Source organism: Corythoichthys intestinalis, chromosome 17, assembly GCF_030265065.1.
Source record: "Corythoichthys intestinalis isolate RoL2023-P3 chromosome 17, ASM3026506v1, whole genome shotgun sequence".
Lineage (NCBI taxonomy): Eukaryota > Metazoa > Chordata > Actinopteri > Syngnathiformes > Syngnathidae > Corythoichthys > Corythoichthys intestinalis.
Window position 1 is genome coordinate 28,297,280 of NC_080411.1, and position 11,787 is coordinate 28,309,066.

The 11,787-nt window shown below is 38.4% G+C and overlaps 1 protein-coding gene across 1 annotated transcript; it reads left to right on the forward strand.

Annotated features, from left to right (window-relative positions):
* The first annotated feature begins 1,993 nt into the window (after positions 1-1,993).
* On the forward strand, positions 1,994-11,442 carry btc (betacellulin, epidermal growth factor family member). Its single transcript, XM_057819414.1, has 5 exons — positions 1,994-2,206; positions 2,457-2,564; positions 5,114-5,234; positions 6,634-6,780; positions 10,240-11,442. Exons 1-5 carry the CDS (start codon positions 2,167-2,169, stop codon positions 10,379-10,381), a joined length of 558 nt encoding a protein of 185 aa, XP_057675397.1. The 5' UTR covers positions 1,994-2,166; the 3' UTR covers positions 10,382-11,442.
* The last annotated feature ends 345 nt before the right edge of the window (positions 11,443-11,787 follow it).

Here is an 11,787-nt window from a genome sequence, read left to right on the forward strand (position 1 = left end):
TCGGCAAAAAAAAATCGGACATGCCTTTTTTTAATATATATATATTTTTTAATTAAATCGTTTTCTAATTGTATTTGACGTTACAAACATAATATGTTACACTCATCCAGAGTCTTTAGTTTAGGCTTAAGGTCGGGTTATCAAATTTATCCCGTTAACGGCAGCAATTAATTTAAAAAAAAAAAACTGTATCACGTTAAAATATTTAACGCAATTAACACATGCGCTGCATGACCCACTCACGCATTGTCACATTCAATCTGTAATGGCGCCGTTTTATATATAGACCTAAAAGGCAGCGTAAAATGAGTAGAGGGAATTTTGGCAGCCTTTGGAGCCTTTTTTTAATTGGCTAAAGCCTTACAATCACTCTCCCTACGATTAGAAATACCGTGGGAAGCAATGTGGGGAAGGACGTTAGTAAATGATCTTTTTCTTAACACCCTATGTTATTTCCCAACGCAGAAAAGATATGTCAATTAGTACCACTACGCACAGTCATGGTTGCACTTCCCATCATGCATTTGGGCAAAACAGTTAAATGGCTACAGTATCATTTACTGAAAGCTCAACAAATACACTAGATGGCAATATTTAGTCACCATATACAAAGTCACATTTATCCTTTAAGAATTACAAGCCTTTCTATCCGTGGATCCCTCTTACAGAAAGAATGTTAATAATGTAAATGCCATATTGAGGATATATTGTCATAATAAACAAATACAGTACCTATGTACTGTATGTTGAATGTATATATTCGTCCGAGTTTTATTCAATTTTTTCTTAATGCATTGCCAAAATGTATATGATCGGGAAAAATTATCGGGAATGATTGGAATTGAATCGGGAGCAAAAAAAAGCAATCGGATCGGGAAATATCGGGATCGGCAGATACTCAAACTAAAACGATCGGGATCGGATCGGGAGCAAAAAAACATGATCGGAACAACCCCTAGTTAAAATACTTTAAATAACTGCACAGAAACTTTCAATTAAAATATTCAGTTATTGGGTACATATTACTAAACGGTAACCACAGATTATTAAACTATGGCTACAGTTTAGTAATCCGTGGGTACTTACTAGTACTTAAAAAAATATATATTTTTTTAAATAAATTATTTTTATTGTTTCCAGTCACAAGTTTAATTGACATACATTCCTCACCAATGGACTCCAATTTACACACTATGTGACTTTGACGTGTAAGCATACATGCATAACCAAAAAAAAAACAAAACAAAAACATACACACACAAACACACAGCACCTCGGCATTTATAAAAAATACTGTATAATAGGGCAATGTCTTTGCTGTTCAACAGCACCTGATAGCCCCCCACAGCGCTCCCCAAAAATCAATAGACAACAATGTATATATGAACTTTAGGTCCGGTGGGAGGGGCGGCCCCATACTGTATCACTAACGGGAAAGAAAACAAACAAACAAACAAACAAGGAAGTATCGTTAATCCGGAATCTGAGGGAAATTCAAGGCCCTAGCATACTTCAGGAAAGGGGTCCACCGCTCAAAAAAGTGTTTCTGCAGCCCCCAAGCGTACACGGATCTTCTCCAAGTGAACACAATTTAAGATGAACTTTATCCAAAGCGTGTGGGACGGTGAGATGAGAGATTTCCACGCAAGCAGTATTAGTCGCCTTGCCAAACAGATTAGTACATTTTGACTATGAAAAATATTAAATGTTTTTTTTATGTAAAAAATATTTTTTTCTAACCTGGCCCTCCAGGGGCTCGGTACAAACCAAATCTTTTAATATGTTTTACATGCGAGGAGGGTGGGCCATTAAATATAAAAATAAAAAAATAATATATAAAAATAAAAGCACCTGCAATCCTATTCTCAAAAATCAAATATGCCTTTTCATGAATGCATTTTCTTTAATAGGTGTGGGCGGTGAAACTGAGTAGGAGTGTCAGGTTTCAGTTCCCGCCCCTTTTTCCAGCTCTATTCACACAGTGAGTCCAACACACACTCACTCACACAAACTCACTCTGGGCTGCTTGGCTTCCAAGGCCACATTTTACCTAAATGAAGAAAGTCGCAAGTCACCGGGGCGGTTTTTTATCCTTCCTCGGAATTTACAAGGCGTGGATTGAAATTTCACACACCCAATGACAACTTTGGTTCAAGCAAGGACGTCATGGCCAAGGTGTATGGACGCTATCTTGGATTACTAACAGGTACATGCTAATACACTTACATTTCAGCAATGAATTCCTCCCCATTTTTCATCTTAGGTAATGTATTCGCAGGGAAAGTCAGTACACATATAAATACGCAGAAGTACACACTCTTAATGTCCAAACTTTTCCAGAGGGATTACAAGGAAGGAATGATTGCCATTCATGACTCAGCTGTATAACAGAACACAACAGGTGCAATGTGATAAAAGGTGAAATTACACTCTGTGCTTGTGTGTTTTACCTGCAGTATTGGCATTGTGCAAATGGTCCATGGCCAGCTGGAACACCACCGGTGAGACCGTCAATCAAACTGAGGCCCCATGCAGTTACCGTGGCAACAGAGACAATTGCTCAGGTAGATTAGCAGGCAAGCGAAGGGGGGGGGGGTGGTTTTAGTAGGGACATACGTATCATGGCAAAAGACAAACAAATTGAACAGACAAAGGAAAGATGTAATCATAACCTATTATAATTTAAAATGTCACTTAACGCAGAGTTTAAGTAAAAATGCAAGACAAATTCACATTTAAACTAGCTATTTAAAGCGTTATTTTGTGTCTACAAAAAATAACAACAACAAGATTGTCTTTTTCATTCATTGGCTGCCACTGATGGCGACTTACATCCAATCCATTTCAACTGCCAGCCCAACAGATTCAAATGGACTGGCCATCTATAACTATCAGAGGCAGTGAATGAGTTAAGTTTTCAACTTTTCTCTCATTGATGCCATTGTTTTACGAGCCACCTTCCAAAGGTAATCTCATGGAAAAGTGTTATAAAGATAGCAGCCCAAGAAGAAGAAATGGCGTATGTGTGTGTTCCGACCTTTAATAGCTGTGGACATGTTTAACTAAATAAACGCCATGTGTGTGCTTACTGATACACCCCCACCCCTGGATCATATTGCAATCTATTTATAAAGTCGGCTCACAACAGAAGGTGAGCTTTCAAGTAAAAAGAGTCCAGATGACAATTTGATAGAGGCTGGAGTGCCAAAAGTACTCACACTCTCGACCCAATGTGAAATGTTCTCATTCCAGAATTGGAAGACATTTTATGTGCCAGAGTCCAACTCTTCAGATGTTAAATAATCACATTCAAAACACTAATACATTCAGTTTTTAAATAAATTGGCTTTTCCTGAGACCAAATCTAAAAAAAAAAAAAAAAAAAAAAAAAAGAAAAAAGAAAAGAAAAGAAAAGAAAAAAGAATGCTTAAAATATTTTTATAATATATATTTTTTTATATTTAAAATGCCATTTATCGCTTGTTCCTAACTCTGGATGACCAAATTGAAAAAAAAAACAAAAAACCAGTTAAAATGAAATTACATTTAATCTTTTTGAGGAATTATTTGTTTTATTGTATCTTTTTTAATTGTGGGAACATTTGTCTCCATTAATATATTATTTCAAATATGATTATTATTTGTGGAATGTGTGTCACACAAAATGCAAGCAACCTTGTTGCCATAATAACCAAGTTGCCTACAATAACCAAGGTAGAAAGCAATGAATCACCTCATACAGTGACCCCTCGTTTTTCGTGGTTAATGCGGACTAGAACCCGTCGCGATAAGTGAAATACCGCCAAGCAGCGCCCTCCCCCCAAATTGTTTTTAAAAAATTGTGTGTTCAATGTATTTATTCAGATTTAGCATTTGAAACAGATACTTTTAAGACAGTTTTGTCTCTTTTTTTCTCCAAAGTATAATTTAAAAAAACTTTTATGTATGTATAGGCCTATACATATTAATAAATGGTTGTTAAACACTTCAAATGTAATAATTACGATAAGTTTTAAACATGTTGATGTGCCACCGAATTATATTTAAACAAGAATAAAGTAGAAAAATGATTTTCTTTATTAAATGCGTCATTGAGTGAGTCCACTCAAATCTGCTCAAGCTGCTCACTTACACACAATGAGGTGCCACAGCAACTTTTTAACAAGGTAAACAATAATTGACGTATGCGGCACTTTGAAGTTTAGGCTTACAAGCGTCTCTGGCAAGATTGAACCTTAAATCTGTCAATCATCGTTAACTTTAAATAAGCAACTCCAGTGCACTGCCTGACCAAAGAAAGCAGCAGCTAAAGTGAGAGACTACGTGATCGGATCGGGACAGCTCTTTAAAATACTGCATTTATTTAATTATTTTTTAAGCGCAGAGCAGCGAGGCATCACTATATTCAACTAGACATCATTGGTCAGTTTTCCAAAACAATGGTTAGACTAGCAAATGTATGCCCTTTCTATTCTTGATACTGTATATGTAGAAAAAAAGTTAGCCTTGATTGACAGTCTCACTCTTGTATTCTTCAGGTGATCAGAAAGAGACACTTATATTTGATTTGATTTTTTTTACCTATTTACACAAGTTTGTCTTCCATCAAGTTTGTCAATCGTCACCAGTAAGAGCTAGATAAACAGCTAGCTTTTACTAGTACGGATTTGCAACCCCGCTAACTGCAACCTTCTGACTGTGATTATGCCAAAAATTTTGAATAGCAAATAAATAATGTAAAAATAAAGAAAATTACTATTGATCTGTAAAATGAGCTAATCTATTATCAATTACAAAATATAGAACAAAACTGCAAAATTAGTTAATTTTGACTATACAAAACAAAATTCAATCTACTTCTGTGTGCTTTTGAGATAACGGAGAATTTTGAACACCAGAATTAGGTTTATGAGTAAAGAATGATTATGTCACAGTGGGAATGCTGGCGATAGACAATACTTACTTAGGCTACATACTTTTGCTGTCACTGACTCACGCATTGAAAGATCTCAAAAACAATTTATTTTCTATGCCTTTTTACACCAGAGATTAAAAAAACATCTAGAAATACACAAACAGCTAATCTCAACAAACCATATGTCGTCATTTCCAGCACCCACCTTGGACACTGGACAGTGGAATGGACACTTCACCAAATGTCCGCAAGCGCTCCACCACTACTGCATCCACGGGGATTGTCGCTATGTTAAAGATCAAAAGACACCGTCGTGTAGGTGAGTCATAGATAACCCGTTAACACTCCTGTTAGTCTGTTAGTCTAGCCATTCGCAGCAAATATGGTAAATAATGTGACTCCCTCTACATGGTTTAAAGAGAACCTCAGACTTAAAGACTTATAGGCTCTAATAAGCCACAATTGTTCTCTTTTACTAAAATAGGTTATGAGAAATGCATAAAATATTGCCATTGATTTAAAGATCTTTAATATTTAGTACATGTTTTGACCTACGGAGGGCGCCATGTTTTATGCGCACAATGGACGCTCGGGGTGATGTTTGTCACTGTCACTAGACAAACACTGCAATTCCTTCTACACGGTGAGACGTCCAACACATGCGCACATCGGTGAAAAGCAGCGAGTACTTTCTATTTGTGTTTTTATTGAGTCTTCTATTACCATTTCATTGCTTTTAAAATACTTTTTGCATACCTTTCCCTCTGATACTTTTAATCTTTGTGTTTTCTCGTGGTAGCTTTAAAGCAGATTGCTGATCTGTTGACCACATTAGGTACATGTTATATTTAAACCACCATTATTTGATATTACTATGTTTAAGTATTTTCTTAAGGCATCTTTAGTCTGTTCTGTCTGTATGCATCTACACAAAACAAGCTGAAAGGGCACGGTAGTATTTTAGGTGTCAAATTTGCTTCTTGTAGGACATTTTGCCGGTGTAGCACATTTTGGCAGAACGCAGTTTTTTTTTTCCTACTCTCGTCTCATCCCGTCTTTCCTGTTCATTTTGCTTTTGCTGCTCGTTTTGTGAAATATCGACAGTGCTGTCATGCTCATTAATGTTCCTCTGGGGTTCAAATTGGGGTTAAACAGACATGTTTATGTCGCAAGAGTCATACTTTCGAAGCCCGGCAGCGTAACCTTGTGACGTCACCGCCCTGCGACGTTAACAACAATGGCAACCTACGAGTTAAACAAATTTTACAAATTGTATAAAAGCAAAAACATCAAGAGTGGTTTAAATATCAAATTATTTTAACTCATAGTAACGTTTATGTTTTAAGAACTACAAGTTTTTCTATCTGTGGATCCCTTTAAGTTTAGACCTAAATACATACTTTCAAAGACCTCGATAAGTTTATTTTACCCAATAACTGAAGCAAAAAATGCTTAGAAAAGGCGCAAAGTTATGGATTGTAGTTTGTTTTCAATGTGATATTTTAATATATATGTGCCTTTCAGAAGTAGGATCTGAGTGGCAGGTGAGTTTTTTAGCCATCTCAATGGAACCCGCTACTCTTACACCATGACAGGATAGTTTAAACACAGAGACCGAAAGGCAAGGAGCAGGTCATTGCATATCACAGGGTCCCTATAAAAGTTTTGTGTGACACCGTTCCTAAATATTTACCTTCTAAGGGTCTTGTGCTCTTCAGGTGTGAACATGGTTACATCGGTTCGAGATGTGAGTACTTGGACCTGGACTGGCAGAGAGGGGATGGGAGGCAGATGATCATCATCCTTGTCATCGCTGTGCTCGTGGTCCTCATTCTTCTCATCGTGCTCACTTTTGTCTGCTCACAGTGAGTGTCTGACGATAATACAGTGGTACCTCGTCATACGGTTGCTTTGACACACAATCTTTTCGACATCCGACGGAAAATTTGACTGGCCATTTGTTACTACATCCGACGACATGCACGAGATACTACGATTTTTGACAGCCCCTCAGTTTCTATGTTTTCCCACAAGACGGACGCACGGCGGATTTTCTTGTGAGAGAAATTAACATGGGTTCCAAGAAGGTTAGTGCAGGTGGTGAAAAAGGAAAAAGGTGACGCTTACCATTGAAATGAAGATGGAAATGAAAAATATCAGTGTGGTGTGTGCGTCTGTAAATTGGCTTGACATTACGGCTGTAGAATATACGATCTCGACAGTCTTCCCCCGAGCTTCAGCTTTGTCAGGTTTTTAACCCTCATATTGTGTTGGGGACAGAATTGAACCGTTTTAACATTTTAGTATGCAAAAATCAATGGTACTTTTAAAATACCCAAACTTGAATACGGGTCAATCTTGACTCGAGAACAATATACTGCAAAGGTTTAGTATTTTCAGGCCAAGTTAATTTACAGATCAAATTTAATTCACTAGCAAAAATATAAGTTGATATCTAACACAAGGGTTAATATTTCAGAACTTGTGCAACACAACACGCGTACTGTCCGCTGCACTTCACGCCAACAACAACAGAACATTAAAAGAAAAGTAAAATCACTACTGCATCTATCTCACCGTCACGTCAGTGCGGTGCGTTCAGGTACAGCACGCAAAACACATTCGCCACATTAGAACCCGATTCGTTACATTATTACAGGAAATATCATTATTCCGATTTTTATTTATAATTTATTTGTTTGGCTAGGTGTAATTGCCATTTGTAATGGCACTAGCAGTATTTATTAAGGATTTAGTGTAGGTTTCGGGCTATGGAACGTATTAATGGAATTATGATGTATTTTCATGGGAAAATCCTGCTCGACATACGACCAATTCGACTTACAAACAAGGTCCTTGAACGAATTAACTTCGTATGTAGAGGTACCACTGTACATGGTTTTATGTCTTGTTGGCAGATCTAGAATTAGAAGTTTTGCCCATTACTGTCCTTAAAAAAGCCTTTAGGAAAACTGAAACTGCCACTCCCCGTATTTTCTGGTTTATATACTGTTTTATTACCTTCTCCAAATATGAAGCCGCCAAGGCTTGAGAGATTTGTTTGATTGCCCTTTGCTGGTTAGCTTGGTAGCAGTATTGTGAGAGCATAATGTTTGTTTTGTACAAATAGTTTAAATGACTTTGACAACAACCTATTTTCGCACAACCTTTCAGAAGCCTGTTCCAAATTCTCAAAAACTTTTAAGCATCTCGAAAAATCTCTGGATACAGTTCGGTGCACAGGTAAAGTCCAGATATTTGATATTTCTTGATATGTTTTAGAAGGTCAGCCTAATGGTTAAGGGTTTTGCCTTATGGTTTAAGTTTGGGGACTAGGGCAAGCTTTTAAAGTGGAAACTTAAAGTGCCTATGACAGGATAAAAAAAAGTCTTAAATAGCATTATTATGTGAATTAGAATCATATTTTGAGACAATTCGACTATATACAACAATTTGGCAAAGCGCAGATGACGAGAAATTAGTCTTTTAATCCGCCGTTTAGCCACGCCTACCATTCTAGGGCTCTAGCGTCCCCAATGTGAGGATGACGTCAGCAGGGTCATGGTTCCATCTAATTTAGTATTCAGCCTATTGAGGGGGAATTATTTAGAACGAGGAAAATGCGACGAAGAGAGCAGCAAAATGTCATTGTTTCAGTCTCTCTACTCCAATATTTTTACAGGATATTCTTTTTATCAAAGTATTTTTCCCCAATTGCTAGATAAATGGTATGGTCATGACAAATAACAGTCTTGTGCTAAATGGAATATGAAATATCAAAAATGCATTTATTCAATACGACATGGCAAAATTGCACCATAATGGTCAAAACTGTCCACATCTTGCAGCTCCCAAACTATATTTAATGCCACCGGAGTTAGTCTAGCTTTTATCATTTCCCTGTCCCGGCTTCGGAGATCGTAAACAAACCAGGAGGCGTGGCAGCTAACAGACATGCTAACACGAACCGAGTGATGTTTCAAAGTCTTTTTCTCAGCTTTCGAAGCAAAAAAAAAAAACCCACACAAAACTACCCAGGATCATGTCACACGGCGGCGGGGTTGTCGATTGTCTTCGCCGATCGGCAACCTGCCCGGCAGCAAGCAAGTTACAGCTCTTTGGACTCGTTTCCCTGCTGCGTGCAGGAGAGTTAGGGAAGCAGCTGGACTAACCGGCCGACGTCGGAGGAGCGGGTCGCTGCCACATGGTCAATAGGATCATGGTGTAAAATAATGCTTTACTACACGGCGAAGACGTAAACATTGAGAGAGCAGCGCGCAGTTGTTGTGCAGCTAACATGGTAGGATGTGTCTGAGGAGAACTTTTCTACATGTCCGTCCATGATCAAACGTAAGTAAATAGTCCTTTATTGAAAGATAGTTTGGAGTGTAATAGCTGTATTCACGGCCATTTTTAACACAAAGTTGCAATTTCTGATGGATTGACAATTTGACAGAACACCGGGCACACGAAGAGGGCAGTAAGCAGACTATAGTGCTATCCCGGCGGGCACTCGAAGGAACGAGGGGGGTGTGCGGCTGAGTGGCATTCTCGGTGGACAATTGGCCACAAAATGCAAACCACCTCAGTATTAAAACGTGTGCCCTGATCCCAGTATTTGACATAATACAAAATACGATGTTTACTCACTTCCCCGTGAGTCCAATGGTCCGACACTTGTAGGGCTTGTTTTGCTCAATGTTTTGCTCAATATCTGCGGTGAATGGGAACCTTTTGCAACCCCAAAAGGCTCACACGCCTGTCCCTGGTGCAGCAACATTTTTCTGCAGCACATTTGGCTGGTGTTATGCGAAAAATAAATGAATTAATCCGCAAAATCAGCTGAATTCGCAGTCCATCTGCATGCTATAAAGCAATACTGTACTGTGAGATGCTGACCCGGGTGACGTCACATTCGCATTCGTCCTGACCTGGAGACTGGAGCCGGAAGTTACTCCTTTTCATGACGTGGGATTCAAAAATTGAATATATAAAACAATCGCTTCCACACACATCCAAGCGGTCCATTTCATTGAGAACATAAAACACTGCGTGAAATATGAAATAAACATGCTTTTTGGTGTCATACACACTTTAAAATTTGGATTTAGGGACCAGGGTAAAACTGAAGATCAAGGTCTCAACTTAAAGATAAGGTCTCAGTGAAAAGATCAGGTCCACTAAGAAATGGCTTAGCGTTAACTTTAAGGTTAAGGTTTTAACACCAACCAACTTCAGCGAATATGAAGGAACTTGCACCCACTAAGGTGTTCTTGCTTTTGCCTTTGATATCAAATTACTAAACACTGTCTCATTCATGTCAGTCGCAGGTTTAAAGTTTGCCGAAAGAAGAGGCGGCGGCAGGAAGAGCCAAGGAACGGGACGGAGAAACTCCATATGATGGATACCAATGCACATTGTGTCACACCAGACTCTGTGGATCCTCTAAATAACAATGACGTATGATGAAAGTTTTTGAGGGTCTCCACCTATTTGTGTACAGCTTGGATGTTGTCCTGTTGTATGTGCGGCAGAACTGAGATTCATCCCTCTGGATTAGGCAGGAGTGAGTCCATCCACACTGGGACATTTCTGTACATGATGGAGGATATCAAAAGGGAAGTCCAACGAAGCCTTGGACGTTGAGCTAGAGAACCAAGAAGATACCTTGTTGGATTTATGATTATGACAAACCAGAGATTATCATTCTCTATGATTAAGGCTCTTTGAAAGTTGTCAACTGTTGATTCCTGCAGTGCAAAATCAACAGTTTATATCAATTCATTCTTGATTCACAGTGCCTTCCTGTGTATCATTCGAACTTTACCATTGAGGTGGAAAGATATCTCGGGACAAGAAGGACTTGTTAGTGTTCATTTGCACTCAGGCTGCTTCCAGGCTCGGACAACCTAGTCAGTGTGTGATTGAGGACAAAGTGGTTCACTGTTGGTCAAGTCTGCTCACATTTATTTAAGTCTCATCTGAATGTGTGCTCTATTTTAATATGAACCCTCACTAAATCCAGCTATGAAACAGCACAAATGAATTTTGCGTCCGGTGCGACTGTTTGCTTTTCTGACAGTAGATTGTGAACAAAGACAATAAAGTGGTTACAGTATTGTGATAGTATGTTGTAAAAATAACTACTGCAATTAACACCATGATGCTGAAGGCGTTGACAAATTCCTGGCCTGCCGAGAGGAAGGTTTCGCATTTGCAAAACAATGTTGGTGTTTTAATATGCTTTCATAAGAAGTGATAGTAAATGTGGCACAATGGATGAATGGCTTAACCCGATACCTGACAGTTCTGAGATCAAGGGTTCAAATGCAGGCTCCACCCTTCCTGTGAGAAGTACCCGTGTTCTCCCTGCTCAGATGACGAATGAATGAATAAATATTAATACTGTAATATATATGGATAATGATCAATTTGAATCAACATTTTCCCCAAACTTTTATATTGCTTTTTTTTTTATCAACTACGATAAATTCTGTAGTATTAATTTAACAATTATGTTTATAACTGTGGTTCTGAATATGAATCTGGTTTGAATATTCTCCCTGTGCTTGTGTCGGTTTCTCTTAGTGTTCCCTATTTATAAAAACATGGATGTACGTTGAAGACCCTGAAATGTCCACAAGTGAGATTGGTTCTGTGTGTGAATAGTAACTCATCTACATGAGCTTGTTGAATAGGGACCCAACTGGGATATGCACTAGCTCACCTGTGACCCCAATAAGGATGAGTGCTTTAGAACAAGGATGGATAAGTAACTTAATTGTGGTCATAAAAATGACCATTGATAATGAAAGCAGTTCCTAGTAATTTGACCCACTCATGTGACTCTCTGTTGCAGGGGTGTCAAATTC

Excerpts from the sequence above, each read along its gene's own strand:
- btc (XM_057819414.1), top strand. The coding sequence starts at position 2,167 with ATGGCCAAGGTGTATGGACGCTATCTTGGATTACTAACAG. Across the intron at positions 2,207-2,456 it reads CTATCTTGGATTACTAACAG|TATTGGCATTGTGCAAATGG; the intron begins GTACATGCTAAT and ends TTTTACCTGCAG. Across the intron at positions 5,235-6,633 it reads CAAAAGACACCGTCGTGTAG|GTGTGAACATGGTTACATCG; the intron begins GTGAGTCATAGA and ends TGTGCTCTTCAG.